This window comes from Drosophila gunungcola, unplaced genomic scaffold, assembly GCF_025200985.1.
Source record: "Drosophila gunungcola strain Sukarami unplaced genomic scaffold, Dgunungcola_SK_2 000077F, whole genome shotgun sequence".
NCBI classification, from domain to species: Eukaryota; Metazoa; Arthropoda; class Insecta; order Diptera; family Drosophilidae; genus Drosophila; species Drosophila gunungcola.
In genome coordinates, this window is record NW_026453240.1 from 294606 (window position 1) to 314681 (window position 20076).

At 40.4% G+C, this 20076-nt stretch overlaps 3 protein-coding genes across 4 annotated transcripts; 1 reads left to right on the forward strand and 2 right to left on the reverse strand.

Moving 5' to 3' along the window:
- Positions 1-10029: 10029 nt before the first annotated feature.
- Positions 10030-14278, forward strand: LOC128264728 (ADP-ribosylation factor-binding protein GGA2). The gene is made up of 5 exons (XM_053000379.1): positions 10030-10163; positions 10233-10390; positions 11445-12039; positions 12612-13648; positions 14032-14278. Exons 1-5 carry the CDS (start codon positions 10127-10129, stop codon positions 14242-14244), a joined length of 2040 nt encoding a protein of 679 aa, XP_052856339.1. The 5' UTR covers positions 10030-10126; the 3' UTR covers positions 14245-14278.
- A 94-nt stretch (positions 14279-14372) lies between these two features.
- On the reverse strand, positions 14373-17103 carry LOC128264730 (protein LST8 homolog). The gene is made up of 2 exons (XM_053000382.1): positions 16880-17103; positions 14373-16399 (listed from the first exon to the last, which is right to left on the reverse strand). The coding sequence occupies exons 1-2, from the start codon at positions 16991-16993 to the stop codon at positions 15572-15574; spliced, it is 942 nt and encodes a 313-aa protein (XP_052856342.1). The 5' UTR covers positions 16994-17103; the 3' UTR covers positions 14373-15571.
- Positions 17104-17619: 516 nt separating this feature from the next.
- LOC128264729 (lysine--tRNA ligase) lies at positions 17620-20068 on the reverse strand. 2 transcript variants are annotated; one of them, XM_053000381.1, is made up of 4 exons: positions 19905-20068; positions 18892-19552; positions 17882-18829; positions 17620-17809 (listed from the first exon to the last, which is right to left on the reverse strand). In XM_053000381.1, exons 1-4 carry the CDS (start codon positions 19934-19936, stop codon positions 17723-17725), a joined length of 1728 nt encoding a protein of 575 aa, XP_052856341.1. In that variant the 5' UTR covers positions 19937-20068; the 3' UTR covers positions 17620-17722. The 2 variants fall into 2 exon arrangements, with proteins under 2 accessions (XP_052856341.1, XP_052856340.1); XM_053000380.1 differs by lacking the exon at positions 19905-20068 and adding an exon at positions 19642-19872.
- Between the last annotated feature and the right edge of the window lie 8 nt (positions 20069-20076).

Sequence of the window (20076 nt, forward strand, 5' to 3'; positions counted from 1 at the left end):
AGCAACTTCAAATTACAGGAAGGAGTTGTGGCAATAGTAATGTTGGGGGCTAAAAAGGGGTGGGCCATTTTCCAGGAATCAACTGCCCAGTTGTCAATTTAGTGCGGTTTCGTTTCTCTGATGCCACTGCTCTTAAAACAAAAACAACCAATCCTTAAAATCTATATAGAGGTCTGATACCTTATTATAACAATATACTAACAATTTTTATTAAAATTAACCACCAAAGATCGCATTTCAGTTCTATTTCTGGTTTGACATTCTTTGACATTCTCTTTCCCCATAAGCGAACTATATCTCAGATATGAAATCTTATCGTTTGGCAGAAAGATAAAACCTTTGATTTCGCACTTGGTAGCTGGGCCTTGACAATTGCAATATTCTACGATTACCCAGATACGGCGAATAAAGATTTCTTAGTAATCGCAATTATATGGGGTAATTGGAAATAGTTATATGTATCTTATATTAAGAAAAAACCTTACATAAACCTCTATAATAAAATGAAATACGTGTGTTTGAATATAAATTTTTTTGTCTGTTTAAATTATTTCACAAAAAAAAAACAAAATGAATGCACATTTTTTGAGTAAATTCCCCATTGGGCTTTACACTTTTCTACACAAACATTCAACATTCAACAACCACAATCAACAATCATCCACAGATGGTTTCCGTCATTTCCTTCGGCGATCTTTTTTTTATTGATGTTGTTTTCAGCGAATAATTAGGGTTATTAGTTTATAACTCTTTTGTTTTTTTTTTGTGCCACGGAAAACAATTTGGTTTGCCTAATTGTAGTGGCTTTTTGTGTTGTTGAATACTTTTGAGTGCCGGTGTCAGCGATCGTGTGCCTTGCTGGTAACTTGTAGCAATTAATTTGCTGCTAAATTGCTTTAATTATGATACATCTCGATTTAATCCCTCAAATAAAACTAAAAATAAGACTAATTGTTTGTTCAAAAAAAGCCCAGAAAAAATGAGTAATTAAAATAACAGGGAAAGTACACACAAAAACAGTATGAGATGTCAACAATGAGATGAACTAAATTGAGTGATATAATACGGGTAATAAAGATGAAGATTACATGGGGATCATCAATCGTGGGATTGTCACCAACTTGTTTTTGAATTACGTAAAATCGTAAAGTGAACGGGATTCTTAAAATACTTTTTATGAAGGCAGTTGCAAGAATGAATTTTCATGAATTTCATCTTTGTGTTTCATTATGTCCTATGTTAAAAATAAATATATTTAAGTTTGTTGATAAATATTGAGTAAACTACAAAAACAATACATTGCAAAAGTATGAACTTTATGGTCCTAACTTGTTTATGTCTTATGTATGTCATTTATTTATTTCATCCTAACGCTAGTGGCTTAAAACCTATAAATTAGTAACAAAATGTAACAAAAATGGTTTTTTTTAAAGTAGGATTTATACTTACATATATATACAATAATTATCATAAACCATTTTGTCAGTTAATTGAACTACAACAGCGCTTACACAAAAACGATTGAAAACAAAAACAGCTAATCCTCATAAACAATAATAAAATAAAACGATTTCTATATTCGTACACTGATAAATAAATGGACTATTAAATTCCAATTTGTACTTAATGCTTAAATTACATAAAAGATCATATTATATCAATGCATAATTAATTACATGGTTTATTCTTCAAACATTTTAATTAATCTGGAAATGTAAAATTAATGATTTAAATGCATTTTATTTAATTTAAATTTGTGTTACACTTAAATTAAATTGTTAGGAATTAAAAATAATTCGGAAAATAATCAAAAACAAAATGGGTGAAGATTTTAGATATTTTCATTTTTAAAACAACTAAAAACCGCAATAAAATATTTAAATAGGGTAGAAAATATTTGAATTTACCATGTTTTTTTCCAGTGTAAAGTTAAACAAAACGCGTCATATATTATTCGGAAGGAATTGCCTTTCTTAGCTCAGGTTACGAAAACAATTTCGACGAAAGCTAAAGACCGAATAATATTGTGTCATAACAAAAACCAAAACACTAAATATATAATTGGAAAACCTAATGTTGTGTGCTCAAAGTGTCAGTGAGTTGATAATACGAAAACGAGCTACACTCGAAACCAAAAACTGAAAGTTTAGTGTTAATAGGTGTCTCATGAAAATAAACAACAGGAAGTATAAAAGTATAAGTTTTACTTCTGTACTTAACAATACAATCTCTATAATTTTTAGATTCTTAGATTCATAGTCTTAAACTGTAGTGTAACCTTAATTTTTAAACCATATAAGTTTTTTTTTTGTGATACTTTCGTGGTCTTAATTCAATGCTCATTTTATTGAGAAATTTAACATACCCAATAATTTCAAATTCATGTAATAATAGATTAGAAAGTAATGTTTTTTTTTGGTGCAGAGGGCTGGCTTAGAATCTGTCTAGGGATCTGTTTGTTTCGTAAAACACCCGATCGAATCCGGATTTCAAGGTAGTCAGGGCAAGTGGATGTTCTGAAGGCCAAGGCAAGGGTACAGTTGCCTCCGGCGACAGTGAGGCCTTACGATGGTCATGGCCACTCAATTGATGATGTAAGTGAATGATTGAATGAAAGTCTCTAATCGCCAAATGCTTAACGAGCCCAAATGCAAACCAATTGAGCTCGGAACGAACCGCCAGAAACCGCCTGCGATTGCGATTGCGAGTAGCGGGGTATTTTCGTCTCAATTAATGGACGACATCTCGAGCAACTTGCTGGGCATACGAATTCATTTGATCCAGACACTTGAGCCAATTTGCAGACAGCCCCAAACACGAGACTTTGTTTAGCAGTTCCTTTGAATTTGTTTGCTGCAGCAAGACGATCTGTTAATGGAGGAATTGATGAGATGGGCAGATTGAAAGGCATCGCTGGCACAATTGAGATGGATGTACGTTGCATTGAAGGGACAGCAAAACGGGGCACTTCAATTTATAACCTCTGGTTAAATTAGTTAAGGGTTTTCCGGACTATTTATATAACTTTAAATTAGCTATTGCTATCTAAAATTGATATTATAAAATACAAATAAAATAATCTCATGTTCAAAATCTTGTGGAATATTTTGGATCAATGCCAATGTTTTAAAGCCTCTGGATACATTTTTTTTTGCTTTTTAATTACATTTTTAAGTTTTTAATCAAAACCAAATTTTACGTTTTTATGGTCTTTGTTTGCCTAACCTTCAGTTAATATTGAACTCTGAAGTGCTAACTACTGGTTAAGTACCCTTGAGCAATTTCAACTAAAAAGTCATAGTTAGAGGGTCCATAATTGGCATAAATTGTTGTTCTTAGATGAAAGAAATGAGAACTCAACAAATTTCCATACAATAGGATCGATCGTGTGCAATTCGTGGGCGACTGGACGTGTGTGGAATAGATTAAACACCTTTTCTGGAGTGCTATAAACAATAACAACAGAATCGAGAGCTAGCAAAACAAATCGGAGCAAAACAAAAAACAAATATCGAATAGCGGCAAACGTAAACGTAAACAACTGGCCAATTTCAGTGCAAATGGAACACACACAGCTCGGCTGATAACCACAGAGAATGCCAGTGAGACAACCTGGAATAGATCACGTTTCTGCATTTCTCATACGGGCCAAGCACCCTACACCCCGAAACCCGAGGTGTTCCAATGTCCAGACGCTTATGTAAGCCTACAAATGGGCTGCGGTTGCAGAGCTCACTCGGATCGGATATCTATATTTATTGGAAACTCAACCGTGATAAGGTAAAGCTAATATATACCTGGTTTTCTATTCTTCTAACCAGTGCAACAAGGCTGCATTTACTAAGTGAATGCTACAAGTGGAGACAAAAAAAGATACCTTTTAAATACAACACTGCCCATTTTAGTATATTATCGAAAGGTATTTTATACCGCAACTTGGCTGGTGTTTTTGTTTTCTTCATTTGAAATGGTCATATATCCGTCTTGTTTGCACTTGCTAAGAACTGCAATGAATGAGGCGAACATTGCAGTGTTCGTATTGATTTCGATTACAGGTGACCAACCAGACGACTGTGACCCATGCCAGAACTTTGAACCGAAATACAGGGCGCACTTTTACACCCTCTACACTGGTTCATTCATTCATTTGCCAACAAAACACACTGCCCACTGCACTTGCACCCAGTCATTTAGCAACTATTCAGCCAGGGCCATATATACTACGATAATTACCTGAAAAATGTACGGGCATGTTAGCAAACGAAAACAAACAAATACAAAACACAAATGCAGTTCGAGATCTCGAACTGGATCTCGTTGTCTTCCGCTTCTCAATTGCTGTCTAAAACGCAGTTTGAATGGGGATTGCATAAGAGTACTAAGAGTACTATAAGATGGAAATCGAGAGATACATTGCGATTACATTGACTGGGGATAGAATAGTCTGGGATGGGGCTTTAATTGGCTTGTGGAAAGAGCAGGGGAAAAAAATATAATCTATAAATTTAGAACTAATATTAAACATGTCAATATGAATAGTTTTAAAGTTTATAAATCTGTGACAATCTTTTTCCCTGTGTGATCTACAGTATTATTATATTTAATAGGCCAGTTGTGCATATTGAGTTTAGAAACTTAATGAAAAAGTTAAAATAGTTCAATTCAAAACCTGTGACAGTTATTCCCAATTTTAAGGAAAGACAAAATCATTTAATTCCAAACCTGTGACAATTTTTTGTCAGTGTAATTGTAACATAACATGAATTAAATTATTTAATTCTATTTCTAATCTAATTAGAACCATTTCCAAAGTTTAAGAAAGACAAAGTTATGGAGTTCCTGTCACACTTTTTTTCCCTGTGTAATCTTTAGTACATCAAGCGAAACAACAAAATATTCCCGATCCCCGATAAGCGCAGGTCAAGTGGCAAGGCAATCTATATAGAGTCAGCTGAACACATCCCGCTCTTCATATTTTTAACACCTCGAAGCTGAACCCACGTTGCTCTTTTTTCTGGCGTTATTTGTTGACGATTATATACAATAAACATATTTATGATCGGTCATATAGAATGAAAGCCACGAGAACTCAACAATGGAATGTGTGCGAATTTTTTTCCGCTGGTAGGGATGAGATGGAAGTGGATGTTGGGGGGTAAACCACTGGGTGGCCCCATGTCAAGCACCTTTGGAGTGTAATTAGAATTGTTGCCGAACCTCCAGTTGATAAGCCCACACACATCAAATAAAACACCAAAATGGAAATGGAGCCAAGAGGAGAAGCTAATACTCTTAGTCCACATCATTGGAAAGGTATGACTACTAAGTAAAACCTCTGGGTTACCATACCAACAAAGTTAAAAACAGTGTTGGAAATCAGTGTTGGAAAAGGAACTCATTTTTTGGATCTAGGTAAGTTACTAGGTAGTTTAGAACATAAATACTTAGGGAATGTAAAAGTAAATTATATGAAAAAGTTTAAATTAACACATTTTTTATAACGATTTTTTTTGTAAATTAATTATTTTAAGTTAAATTAAAATAAATAAATATATTTCTATACCTAACATGGCATATGCCTTAGATAAATAGAAATCGCTTCCTAGGTAAGGTAAAAAGGTACCCTTATATTTCCTTACCTAGGTAAGGTACGAGGTACCAAAAGTGGTACGTTTATATGTACTAGGTACAAGTATCTAGGTGCACCATAGGTATACCACTAGGAGATACCTTTCTTAAACTTTAAACAAGAGGCAGCCAGCTGATTAAACTAAAAAAACGTTTCCAGTTTTAGATTCCCACTTCCTAGGTTATAAATACGCAATAATCTGTGCAAACATATCCTTTAGTACCTATCTACTTATGTCCGTACGTCCACCAACTAAGTTTTATAAAGATTGCCCGACGAAAGATCATTAAAGCTAGTTCTGTTCATATAAGCCCACTTGACTGATAAGCGAATTCAGTTTTTGCCAAATGTTTAGACCCCAATGAATGGACCGCTTTATAGTAGTTTGTTTTATTGACTGGCGCGCTAGAAAATCGGTACCTTTGATTAACAGTGAAAATTTACTATGTACTTGTAGTGCGACTAAAGGCTTAACCATAATGCTTTTTTACTAAACGAGTTAGTTGACTCATATATTAAAAGATTAAGTTTTCTGTGTGGCTGATTCATAAGGAAACTTGAGTTATACCTGATGAAGACCCACTACCTCAAGATAATCTTTTTTTACATTTGGATAGAGCATGTGGTTTTAAAAGTTTTTGATAAGCATATTGTAGATCTTAAAAAATAACTTTGCCAGGATTATATGCGATATAGTGATACTACGTTTCAATATCAAGCTTCTAGATACTAGCTATACGTAATAAGTCGTGACCAAAGCTGATTTACCATATGTGTATTTATCTACCCTTCCCAAATACATTTCTTGTTGTGCTGAGAGATCAGACTGTTCGATAAAATCAATTCACCCCCATCGACGTGATTCCCAAACGAGTCCCATAGCTGAAAGTGAAAGTGCAAAAGCCAGTCCGGCGATAATGCCATACCGTGCCCCTCCAGAACCGAACCCCTGATAAGCACCAAACGTACCCGGACATGGGCTCATACGCGTACTCCATGTAGAAGAATCGCCGCTGCTATCGGGCAGTAATTAATTCAGTTCTTATACCCGTGCAGGGGGTATTATAATTTCAGTCAGATCTTTGCAGATCAGTGAAATAGACATTTCCAGCCCTATAGTGTATATGATATACATATGTTCTTGATTGGCATCACTAGGAGAGTTGATCTAGCCATGTCCGTCTGTCAGTACCATTTGTCCGTTTGTCTGTCCGTTTCTTAGCAAACTTCTATTCATTACAGGTAGGAACGGGACGGATCGGATCGGACGTATATATATTGCTTTCATAGGAACAATATTACTTACTTGCAAGTATTACTTACTTTGTTTTAAAAATTATGTTTAAATTTTATTCAAATCTTATCATACTTATCACATAGCCTCATTGTTTTTAAACATTAACGAATTAATTTATTATTTTTTTTTAATAACTGCAAGGGTATATAACTTTGGGCTAGCCGAAGTTTCCAACCTTTCATGTTTTTTTGTAATGTTTTTTTGTAGCCATTTGACCAGTCTTTTATATCTAACCAAAATCTTTCACCTTTTTTTCTGCCCTGAGTGGATTTACTATTTTGGGCCCGAGATTGATAAAACCTTCTGCGATCGATTGGCCCCAACGAATATTGGCATTCTTTTTGTCAAGTACCTCCAACGACTATTACTCCCCGGGGTCCGCTTATCAACCCGAAATATTATAAAAACAGGGGTAAAAAAAGGGGGTGGGGATCACTAATCTGGGGCATAGGAAAACCAACGCAATCGATTGCCCAGAACTTTCCCAATCGAAGGAATTCGATAAGCGTTACGTTCCAGACTCCGATTCCGGATGCGGCATTATATTTTACGGCCCACGAATGCAATACGGACTGCGATCGCCGATCGATAATGCCGATATAATGCCAATAGCCAATAGCCAGTAGCCTTGAGATCTCAAGTGCCTTATTGGGGGTGCAGTGGGTTATATTCTGTGTTATTCTGATCACATTCTTAATCGTTGTGTTTATTGATCACCACTTTGCGATCTTAAATCATACGATGGTGGCCAAATTGTATTGGCATGAAATTTCTGATTTGATAAGCATTTTTCGCTTTAAATCTTGGTTTAGTTTTTTATTTTTAACTGTTTACTATTGACTTAATCGACTTGACTCTATTGAAATATAAAATAATCATTATCTAATATGAAAAGCTTAACAAATTTCTATATCTAAATAAATTAGGCTTTTATCGTAACTTTAAAATAGTTTGTATGGGATATTTGTTTGGTTATATCGTATCGGTTATTTGTTTGCTTACTATAACGGTACCACTTATCGTAACGGGTATTTGTTTGCCAACGATAACGGTAAAGAGCCAGCTGTTTGCGTGCGTGGAAAAGTTTGAAAGCGTCGCCGATGCCAATCAATATCAATAACGACACTTAACAAAGGGCCAGCGACAGATAGAGATATGTAGTCGCACAATTGAGTATTGTGTATTGTATTGTCGCTAGTTGATGGTTAATCAATGAAAGTAGCTCAAATATGCAATCAATGGACATAACCTCAAAGGGCAGGCTCAAAAACACTCGCCCACGCACTAGAAAGAGAGGGCTGCGATTTGGAGAGAGAGAGGCGGGAGTAGAAATGTGTGTCAAAAAAAAAAAAAAACACACACACACACACTCTTCGAATCCTCTCCCGACAACAAAATACGTGGGAGTGGCAACGGAAAAAGTTGATATAAAAACCGGGAACGATTGTGTAATCTTGAATTAGTATTTGAATAGGGTCCAATACATATTAGCTATAGAGCCCATGAATACCCGAGTATGGTAATCAGCGCGAACTTATCAAAGTCAGGCGTATGAAATTGCTGTAAGACACATGCCGTAGTTGCTATTATTTCTTCTAGTTCTGTTTCTTTTGCTTTTGTTGTTTTTGCTTTCCATTGAGTTTTGCCCTTGAGTTTGTCCTTTTTGAGCAGAGCAGCACCAAAAGAAGCGACGCAGGCAGAGGCTTTTTGTTATACACGGCGGCGCATGTAAACTGGTTTTGGTATAACAGTTTTATAAGAGAAAGAGAGAGGGAGAGAGAGCGGGGCTCTCATTTACTGCCCACACCGACATACCAACACACATGCGCAGGCCGGTGACGAGCCTCCTACGCGAGTGTGTGTGAGTGTGTGAGTGCTGCACGTGTTGCCAAACGCAGAAAATACGAGAAAAAAAACGAAAGGAAACGTAATACTCGAGGGTTAAGACCTTCATATACCTCCTGCAAAATTTGTAGCCTATTTTGTGACGTACTTCTTAATAAAACAAAAAGTTACAAGAACTTTCATTGAATTAATATAATATTCGAAGTTTTTAAATATCTAGGTTGGGGTTTTAAAAACAAACATAATATTTTACATTTATCATAAAGCACTTTAAAAAGGTATCTAAAATGTGAGATATACATATACATATATATAATGTAATAAAATGAAACACAATAAATTGATTTAAGGTACAACGAGTAAAGGGTATTAAAAATACCATGACCCCACCACCACGTGAACCGTTCGGGGCAACAACCAAATTCTTATTCCGATTCCGAAACCCGTCGAGATGATGATGCAAGTGCTTCTAATTATAGCCTAATGTTTTGGGGCGCCTGCGCGGTGTCCTGCCGAAAGGTTAACTTAAGGTGAAATGGCCACAGGTTGCTGCCCACGCACACACAGACGCCCCACGTGTTTGTATCTATGCATGCACGTACATATGTATGTGCTTACATAAGCAGCGCTTGTGTTCGTAATAACTATTAACTGCATTTTTACTGCTTATGGCACTTAATTTCTGACTTTCTGACTGGATTTATTTTTAAGGCAGAGACCTACTACAATTTTCCCACTACAAAATACCGAATACAGAAAACAAAAGGGCTTCCGAAAAGTTATAATGGATGATATGGTACCACAAATAATAAGTTGATCAAGTCAAACGTTGTTTGTCAAGCTAAAAATATATCTCACAAAATAATCATTATTTGTAGAGCTGAAATTATTTGAGACTTATATACAACACAAATAATAACTATTATCCCAGCAGTTTTAAATACAAATTGTAAAAACAAAAATTAAACATCAAAATTAAACTTAAAGTTTTTGTGACCATGATTTTATTTTTGTTTTAAAAATAATTAACAATGATTTTTGAAGGTTTTTCAGTTGAATTTGAACAAAGTTTCATTACGTTGGAAAAAAGCTGACTTTCAAAATATAACGCTCGACCCAAGAAATAAAAGTGGCAATGTTGGTTGGTCTCACCGGTCAAGATGGCAGCGCTGCTCAAATGTGGCAGCACCATTATAGTATTTTTTCTATAGAGAACGCCCCCTGTGGTATTTTTAAGAGCACGCGCTCTGTCCACACTGGCCGGCGACAACAACAACATGTCTGTTGTTCGAAATCACCGCAAATATTGTTTATCCCCCAGTTAATTATTGTAACTTATTGTAATAAACGCTAAAATGACAACCGACGAGAGCATAATGGAGGAGATGCTGGGTAAGAATTCCCCCAAGTACTTCAGTCATTCCAAAAACCCATGGAACTCGATCTCTTACTCATTCGCAGAAAGAGCAACAAATCCGGCAAAGAAAATCGACGAATTGGGCGTGCAAATGTTCTGCATTGTGGTGAAAAGTAATGCACAATTGGTCCACAAGGCCCAGGAAATGATTGTGGCCAAGGTGCAATCTACCAATGTGACGGAGGCAACTCGAGCGATTTCGGTGGGTTGTACTTTTTTTTTTTCACCAACATTTTGCTACACACACACATTCCATAGATTGCCCTCCCACACCACCCACTGTCCACTAACGGTAAAGGGGTGTGTTGTGTGTGTGTGTGTTTGTGTGGGGGAAAAAATATAACCCAACACACACACATACAATCATTGCCGGCACACCGACGCACAGTGGGCCGTAAAGTTGGCATAAAGCTCACAACACAAACACACACACACACAAACAGCAACAAACACACACACACACACAAACAGCAACAAACACACACACGCACTTGTGTGGCTGCCTTCCATTCGCAAATACAATAACAATTGTTATCAATTGTGGCCAAAATGTATTGTACAAATACAGCTAAAATAATATGCAACAGTTAGTGGTATTTTCACATGTCAGGTTCGTTTAACTTGCTTTGTTGTTACTCGTTTATTTTTTTTTAATTTTAATTGTCTGTTGAAAATGCCATAAAATGCATTTACTTGATCACTTGCAACAATGCAATTTTATTTTCAAAAGTCGGTGTCTCTAGCTTACTTTATTTATTAAATTATGCTTTTCTTTATCAACAAGTAGGAACTACTATACTATTCTAAGAGGTCCATAACTTATAAATATATCTTATTACTATTTAGGTTTGGTTGTTTGTATATTTTAAACCACTTTAAATTAAGTTTAAATACTTTAAATATATAAAAAATACCTACAAATTTTGGTTATATATTTAAATTAATTATAGATAAGGCATATGTATTGATATTAAACTCTTTTAGTTGCTGGAGGAATTTTCTCTGTTTTAATAATATTATTTATCTAGTTTACATATTAACATATTAACGACATTAATAAGATACTACTTAGACACGAGCAGTAATCGTTTAAAATGTTCTCTAAATCCCTTTACGTTTGTGGTATCACCTTTAAATTAAGTTTAAATCAAGGAAATATATAAATATACATGAAATTTACTTAAAAATGTTGGTAATATATATATTTCAATTGAGTAAAACTAATATATATATATATATATGTCAATCGCTTTCAGCTGCTGGAGGAATGCATGACGCAGTGCGGCGATGTCTTCCAGGACGAGGCCGCCAAGTTCCGGTTCCTCAACGAGCTGATTCGCCTGGTGTCCAAGAAGTACAAGGGCGCCGAGACGCCGCACGAGGTGAAGCAGCGGATCATGGAGTGCCTGCTGCTGTGGACCACCGAGTTTCCGCAGCGCCAGAAGATTCGCGATGCCTACGATATGCTGCGCAAGGAGGGCGACATCGAGCACGGCACAACGGAGGCGGCGGTGGCCAAGAGGGAGAGTGTCCTGGGCACCATCGACGAGGCCATGTTCGCCAAGCTGATCAAGAGCAACAATCCGGAAAACTTCAAGCGGGCCAACCTGTTGCTGCAGTACAGGATGGCCCAGGAAGCCCGCCGCAACGATCTACTGGCCCAGCACCGTCTGGTCCTTAGCGAGGTGCAGGAGACGATGCAGCTGCTCAACCAGATGCTGGACAGCTACGACCCGTCCAACCAGGACGTCAGCGAGACGCTGCACGAGCTCTACAAGATCTGCAAGAAGCACAAGCCCATCTTCCAGCATCTGCCGCAGCTGCTGGACGACTCCGATGCCCAGCTCGTAGGTGGGTTCAGATGTCATCGAGTGGTTAACATGTTGATGACATAACACCAAAGCCCAGCACCAGTAGGGATACAATTCGATTCGGTTAAGCCTTTTAGAAACAGGTTTAGGTCAATATAAAGTCAGAAATATTATTACTTTACTTCACATGGCTCAGCGTATAAGCCAGTGAGTACGATCTAGTTGATCCGAACTATAGATATATATAATATATTATGTATAAATTAGTTTTTAACCACTTATATATCTATCACAATTCAGATTAAGCTTCAGATCAACTCTGGCTTTGAAAACTAATCTTTATAGCATTTATTTTGTTATAGAATTTATTTTATTTGTATAATTTATTTTGAATCAATAATTGATAGAATAGATACATAGATAGAATAGCTTTCGGATACTTATATATATATTTAATGCAGAAAGCACGTGGAGCCTTAGATTAACTCTGGTTTTAAAACATGTGAATTAAACCTGCTTGTTTAAACAAGATCAATTAGATTTAGACTATGATTTATGAGAGTCACTCTTGGATAATCCTTCTAACTAATCCATTTCTAAAACGATTCCCAGCCGACACCCTGTATGCGAATGGTGCCCTGCTGACCACCATGCAGCGCTACAAGCTTCTGGTGCCCTCGCCCACAAAGAGCACTGCTCCTGCCTTGACCACCAGCACTTCAGCATCCGCAACATCCGCAACATCCGCAACATCCAGCACTGCCAAGGGAAAGGCCTCAGCGACGACCAGCTCCACAAATGCTCTGCTGCTAAACGAGCTGCTTGGCGATTTGCTGATCAGCGGCACTGAGAGTGCAACCAAAGCCAAGGCCAGCAGTAATTCCAATTCAGCCACAGTTACAGCCACAGCAACCACTGGCGGTGGCGATCCCCTGGCCGATTTGAGTGACATCTTCAGCAGCGCCTTGGCCGAAAGTGAGGCGGCCCAGCAGCAGCAGCAGCAGCAGCAGCAGCAACCATTCCAGAATGCCACCATGTTACTAGAGCCGCAGGTCCTGAACCAAGGGATCAGCACATCAGAGGAATTGGCCAATGGCAATGGCAACGGTAGCGACTCCAGCAAAATACCTGGAACGGCCCGAAAGATGCCGCAGATCGATATGCTCAGCGAGGAGCTCTTCCAGCAGATTCTGCCCAGCCAGGAGCGGATGGCCAGCTTTAAGCGCGATCCCGAGAAGCTAACACTTAACGATTTGGCCAGGGAAAGGATGCAGGTGAAGGTGCCGGAAGAGGAAACGGGTGCTCCTGCTGCTGCTCCTGCTCTTGCTACCGCTGATGCCCTAGATGATGACTGTTCGCTGCTCAGTGAGGATGTGGAGAAGAGGGAGGAGCCACCAGTTGCACCAGCAATCCCAGTTACCCCAGCTAACCCAGTAGTTGTAAAGCCACTGAGCGAGATCCATGTGGAGCTGGACAACATCCAGGCCACCGGGGAGCAGCGCATCGTGCTCGACGACGACGACATGCAGCTAAGTCTGAACTTCACCAGCGAGCGGCCCGGCCATCGTGTGTCGGTGATTGTGATATCTGCCCAGAACAAGAGTCGCCAGCCAGTGCACGACTTCCAGTTCGAGGCCAGCGTAAAGAAGGTGGGTTCGACAAAAATAACTAAAACAAGAATGGAAGCAAACTTCGGCCAGCCGATGTTCATATACCCTTGCAGCTATTTCAAAATTTAACTACATATTCTTGAAATTAAAATTATGATTTACTTGCGTATATGTTTAAAAGCATTGAAGCTATGATGATTTGCAGCTCATTATTCGTTATTCGATAGTTCCTGTGGCAGCTATGTATATGATATCGTTTTCCGATTTAAATAAAATTAAAAGCGTTATTCTGAACTGTCAAATTTTAAAAAGTCAAAAAAAAATTGTACAAAAATATTACAAAATAGAAAAGTAACATTTAAAAATACACTCTGCAAGCGTATAATAAGTACAATCAGCTACTAAATTCGTTCGTTTTGTAGCCCTGCAAGGTGCGCCTGCTGCCGCCGACGGACAGCCAAATGCCGCCCCACAAGCCCTTCCGCCCGGCCACGCCCATCAACCAGGTGATGCTCCTCCTTAATCCCACGGGCAAGGCCGTCGACGTCACCTGCATCGTGGGCTACAAGCTGGGCGACGATCCAGATCCCATCAAGGAATCGATTGTGGCCCAGGGCATCGATTATGTGGATTGAACCTATCACAAAAAGAAAAAAAACAAACAAAAAACAAAGACAACCAAACGAAAAAAAGTCAATTTCCCCAAAATCGTAAATATTGTTCCTTTCCATTCTGTTTTTCCTTATTTAAAAGATAACATTGATTTCCTTGAGTTGCGTATTGTATGTATAATATATTTATGTGCCCTTAAGGTTTTTATTCAAATTGCATTTTGCATACACACACAAACACACACACACACACGATTTAGTCGTAATATAATTATGTATCAAAGGTTTATATATTTAAATTATGAAAAAGTCGCTACAAAAGCCAAGCGCTCATTTTCAGAGGTATTTTCTCGTTTCTCTGTTCTTGTTGTTGTTGTTGTTGTCTGGATGATGCTTCAGTTCTGGTTCTGGTGTGTGTTGCGTATGTGGAGTCATCACTTGATCACTATTTTCATCCCTAAATTTAACTGCCTCCGAAAATTGCCAAATTATTTGCCACAGAGTCTAGTGCCTTTCAATGATTGTCTCGCTTGGTTGGTTATTGTTTTATAATATCCATTCGCGAGTGAATATCCGACTCGCTCCCTGATTTAAAGGCTCTTTTTAATGGAAAACAAAGCTTAGGTCTTGCTGATTTTATGAGCATTGCTGGCAGTTTGATTAAACAAATAGGAAATAGAAGAAAAATATAACATTGTGTACCTACTCATTTTAATTAATCCAAGCTCTCCAAAAGAAGTCTTCTTTAAATTGAAAATTGTACACATTTAAGTAATGTTTACTTGAGCATAGTGAACATTCGAAGATATAGATTATAAGCAAAACTATTGAATTTAATGGAGATAGGAAATTATAAAACATGTTTGGTTTAAAAACATGTTTAAATATGTCAAATCTTTAAGTTTAATTAGTTTACAAGCTTCTTTTTAAACCGAAACTAAATTGAAGTTCTGTATGAAAATAGCAAATCTTCAACAGTTCTTGCAATGTTCATTTAAATTCATGGCAAATCTGGTATGTTCATTTAAATGAATATTTAAAACCAAAACTAAATTGAAGTTCTGTATAAAAATTGCAATTTTCAACAGTTCTTGCTATGTTATATTTAAATATGAAATTAGTGAATTTAGAATTGAGCTCAAACAGTTGAAAGCTTCTTTTTAAAGCAAACCTAAACTTAAATGGCAAATTCTCAACAAGCCTTGCTGAAAGGAGCGAAATCAGGGCCCAACCTGGAGACAATCAACTTGGCAGGACTCTCACAAGGCTTACAAATTGCCTAGATCCTAGATCCTAGTTGCTAGCGGCTAGATTCTAGCGGCTAGCTACTGCTCTACTACTACCACTACTACTATTTGCCCACAATCTCGTCCTTGAAGGACAGGGCAGTGATGGCCTTGGTGTGGCCGGTGTACTCCCTGATCGGGCTCTTTGTGGCCAGCTTCCAGAGACGCGCAATGCCGTCGGAGGAGGCGGTGAAGAGCCACTTGGAGTCGGCGCTGAAGGCGGCATCCCAGACCCAGTAGTTCTCGATGCAGAGTTCGCGCCATTTGGTGAAGTCATCGGTCTTCCAAATGCCCACCGTTCCGTCGCCCGAGGTGGTGAGCAGCAGCCTCGAGTCCGGACTGAACTTGCAGCGCAGGATGTAGCGGCTGTGCGCTTGGATCTTCTTCGAGGGCCGCAGCGTGCTCATCTTCTGGTCCTGGCTGGTCAGCGACCAGATGTAGCAGTTGCCCTTGTTGTTGACCGCCGCCAGGTAGCGGCCGTCCGGCGATATGGCCACATCCTGTATGGAGGCATCCACCTCGGGCACAATCCGCTCGTGCCGCTCCGACTTGACGTCCCACAGGAAGACGCTGCCGTTCTGAGAGCCCATGGCAATCTCCACCTGGTTGGGATGCAAACAGGCGGCATTCACGGGCGCCTCGCAGTCGAACACTCGCGAGCAGTGCGGCGGTGCGGAGATCATGTCCCAGATGCGCACATGGTGATCCTCGCCGGCGGTGAACATCCAGTTGCCATCCTCCTGGAAGCCCAGCCGCGTCACATTCTTCTGCACGCCATCGAAGTTGATCACCGGTGCGGTGCAGTTGGACTCCAGGTCATACAGCCGGATGCACTGGTAGCCACATGCCGCCAGACGCGTCTTGTCCGGCGTCCTGTCCAGCGCATTTACTTGCTATGAGTTCGGATGTAAGGGGAATCATGGTTATCCAGGTACGTGACTTCCATATGGCTAACATACAGTTGCGTTCAAAATAACAGAAGTTTTTTAGCTTATGCAAATAGCTATCAAAAATGGTTCGAAAGAAACTTCTAAAACTTTTTTATTTTCGTAAAGCTAATACTATGAACTACATAACGAAAATTTCTATATTATGTATAATATTTTTAAAATAGTTTTATAAAACAAATACGTTTTTTAATTTAAAATATAGATTAAATATTTAAATCATTTCAATATAAAATGCAGGTTACTTTCTTGAATTGTTATATACTTCAGTATATTGAAATGTGCATTTTTCCTTGACTAGCTAAAAGTTTCTTTAAACCTCGTTTTATTTATTATTGATTAAAGGGTATGTTTGTTGAGCACTTTATATTGTGTCACTGCTATTATCTTGACCGCAGCTGTATGCCGCAATCGCACTATTCTCACCGAGGTCTCCACGAATCTCATCGTTTTGATGCAGTTCCCCGTGTGCGCCTGCCACACCTTTATCGTGTGATCGTAGCCCCCGGTGGCCAGGATCAGCTGCTGTTGGTCCCCCATCGTTTTTATTAGCGATTAATTGACAATTTGCGCGATTTGGCCAGCAATGTTTTCATTTGGCTAGAATCCGCTTTTCCTGCCAGTGTGACCAAAGCATGGTAATTGAAAAACGCCTATCACATAGCGGTGACTCAATCCATGGTGGCGAACTTGGCTTTTAATATTAATTTAACTTGGGGTTAACATTTTTAATATTTAATGGGTGCCAAAGTACCCAAATTAATTTTAATCTAGCTAAAAATATTTAAGTGTATGCCACTTCAAAATCGGAATTCAACTGAACAAGATATGGTCTTCAGAATGACGGTGTTGGATCACCTTTCTTGTCTATCATTTGAAACTTAAAAATAGTTGACTAAAAGCTGACTATCATTAATATGAAATATATAAAGCAGATTATAAGAGAATCTACCCACGAACATTAAATTAAGCAAGTTATGGGCTGTAAAAATAAAGTTTTGGATCACCTTTCTGCAAGTCATTGTTAGCTTTGAAATATTTAACATTAAAATGGCTTAAAAAGTGGATCATCATAAAATAAAAAATCCTACTCCAGATTATTAGAAAAAATAGCCCCTAATTTTAGAGAAATTCCATTTGATAATCGGTATCAAACACGCGTTGGATATTGGAAAAGAAAAGGTTTATTCGTTGAATAACTTAGCAACTGGGACTACCAGCCCGGGACCAGCGTAACATACAAGGATGGGGGTTGAGTGCATTGGAGTTCTACTGCTGTGTGGCAGTGGCAGTGGCAGTTTCGGCTGCCGTGCGATTGGCCTCCTCCGGTTTCATGGCGGGGAACAGAAGAACCTCCTATTAACGAAGAGGAAGCAGAGGGTAAGTAAAGATTCTAAAGACAAAAATAAGGATAAAGCAAAGACGCACCTTGATGTTATTGGAGTCGGTGAGGAACATGGCCAGACGATCGATGCCCATGCCGAAGCCACCGGTGGGCGGCAGTCCGTACTCCAAAGCCGTGCAGAAGTTCTCGTCGACCATTTGGGCCTCATCGTCGCCGGCCGCCTTGTCGCTGGCCTGCTGCTCGAAGCGCTCGCGCTGCACCACGGGATCGTTCAGCTCGGTGTAGGCGTTGCAGATCTCCTTCTTGGCCACGAACAGCTCGAAGCGCTCCGTCAGTCCGGGCGTGCTGCGATGGTACTTGGCCAGCGGGGACATGATCTGCGGATGCTCGCAGATGAACGTGGGGTTCACGCAGAACTCCTCGATGAACTCGCCCACCAGTTTGTCCAGCAGGCGGGCGGTGGTGCGCGGGGCGGGGCACTCCACCTGGTGCTTGGTGCACAGCTGCGACAGGAACTGATTCGTTTCGGGCGTGCTGAATGTGTCCGCAGCCGGGAACTTAACCTGCAGCTTCTCCTCCAGCGTTTTGATCATGGACACTCGCTTGAAGGGTGGCGTAAAGTCAAGTTCCTGCTCCGGTCCCTCCGGACCCTCCGGGTGATAGATGACCTTGTAGGAGCCACGAATGGCCTTCACCATGCCCGAGACCATTTGCTCCGTGATGTCCATCACGTCGGCATAGTCCGCATAGGCCATGTAGAACTCGCACGTGGTAAACTCCGGATTGTGGGTGAGGTCGATGCCCTCGTTGCGGAACTGCCGTCCTATTTCGTAGACGCGATCGAGGCCGCCCACCACCAGCATCTTGTGGTAGAGCTCCGGAGCGATGCGCATGAACAGGTCCATCTTCAGGTCGTTGTGATGCGTCACAAAGGGCTTGGCCGTGGCCCCGCCCGCAATCATGTTCATCATGGGCGTCTCGATCTCGAGGAAGCCCAGGCGATCCAGGAACTGGCGAACATACGATATGATCTGGGGTGGGTGGAAAGTTGGGGATGAGTTATTGTTTTATACTCTGGAATCATTCAGCTCACCTTGGCACGAATTTGGAAGTTCTCGCGCACTTTGTTGTTGAGTATGAGATCCAGGTAGCGCTGGCGATAGCGCGTCTCCTTGTCCTTCAGCCCGAAATGCAGATGGGGCAGCATGTGCAGGCACGGCGAGAGCAGCTGGATCTCGGTGGGCATCACGGACAGCTCGCCCTTCTTGGTCTTGCCGGGATGTCCGATGACGCCGATGATATCGCCGCGTCGCAGCTTGGCCGTGTCCGTCTCGAATGCGGCCTCCGACTTGTAGGACTTGGCGCTGGCCATCACCTGCACCTTGACGCCCTCGCCGCGCAGATCGTAGAAGATGAGCTTGGCCCCCGACTCGCGGATGGCATGGACACGCCCGGCCACGCTCAGGTTGACATTCTCCAGCGTTTCGCCCTCCTTTAAGCTTCCCTCGTACTTGGCAATGAAATCCTCCAGCGAGCTGCTCACATGGAACTTGTGTGGATAGGGATCGGTGCTGGGCGAACGCTTCAGCTCTTGGACAGCAGCGGATCTGAGTTTGAAGTACTCGTTGGGCGAGATCTCCTCCTCCTCCTTCTCGGCCTTCTTTTTGGGTGCACCCTCCGCCGGAGCAGCAGCGGCTGCCTTTTCGGCTTTCTCCTTGGCCTTTTGCTCGGCCTTCAGGCGGCGTTTCAGCTCACTGGAAGGCAGGGATAAATGTTAAATTCAATATGATACGATGTGATTAAAAAAGCCTGGCCAACGAGGCGTATGAGTAACACAACGCACAGTTTGGTCTGCTTGCTGGGTTCCCATTGGCAGGGGCTCACGTGGAAAGCGAGGGCCTGCTGTGGCCACAGCCTGCTCGATCTCGATTTGCACCATGTCCGCAGGGCGCAGCGGGCTAGCATTTTTTGTATATATTTTAGGCTTTGTATTTCATCAGCAGCCAAGTGCAAAAAATAGAACTGGAACGTTGCCGCTTCGCCTTAACCTCAAAGGGCCTGCTGCTTCGTTGGCTGCTGGTTGTGTGTTTACGTATAATCACTTACTTCTTGGACAGTTCTCCACTTGCAGCTGCCATGCTGTTGCAGTTTACGTAGCTTGCTAATTATCTATGGGGCTTATAACAAGCGGCGGCGGCGGCAAACCAAACCCAAAATACAAATGTGCCGTAAAGCGCCACAAAAAAGTAAAAAGTTTACAGCCAGGGTGGCCAGATGG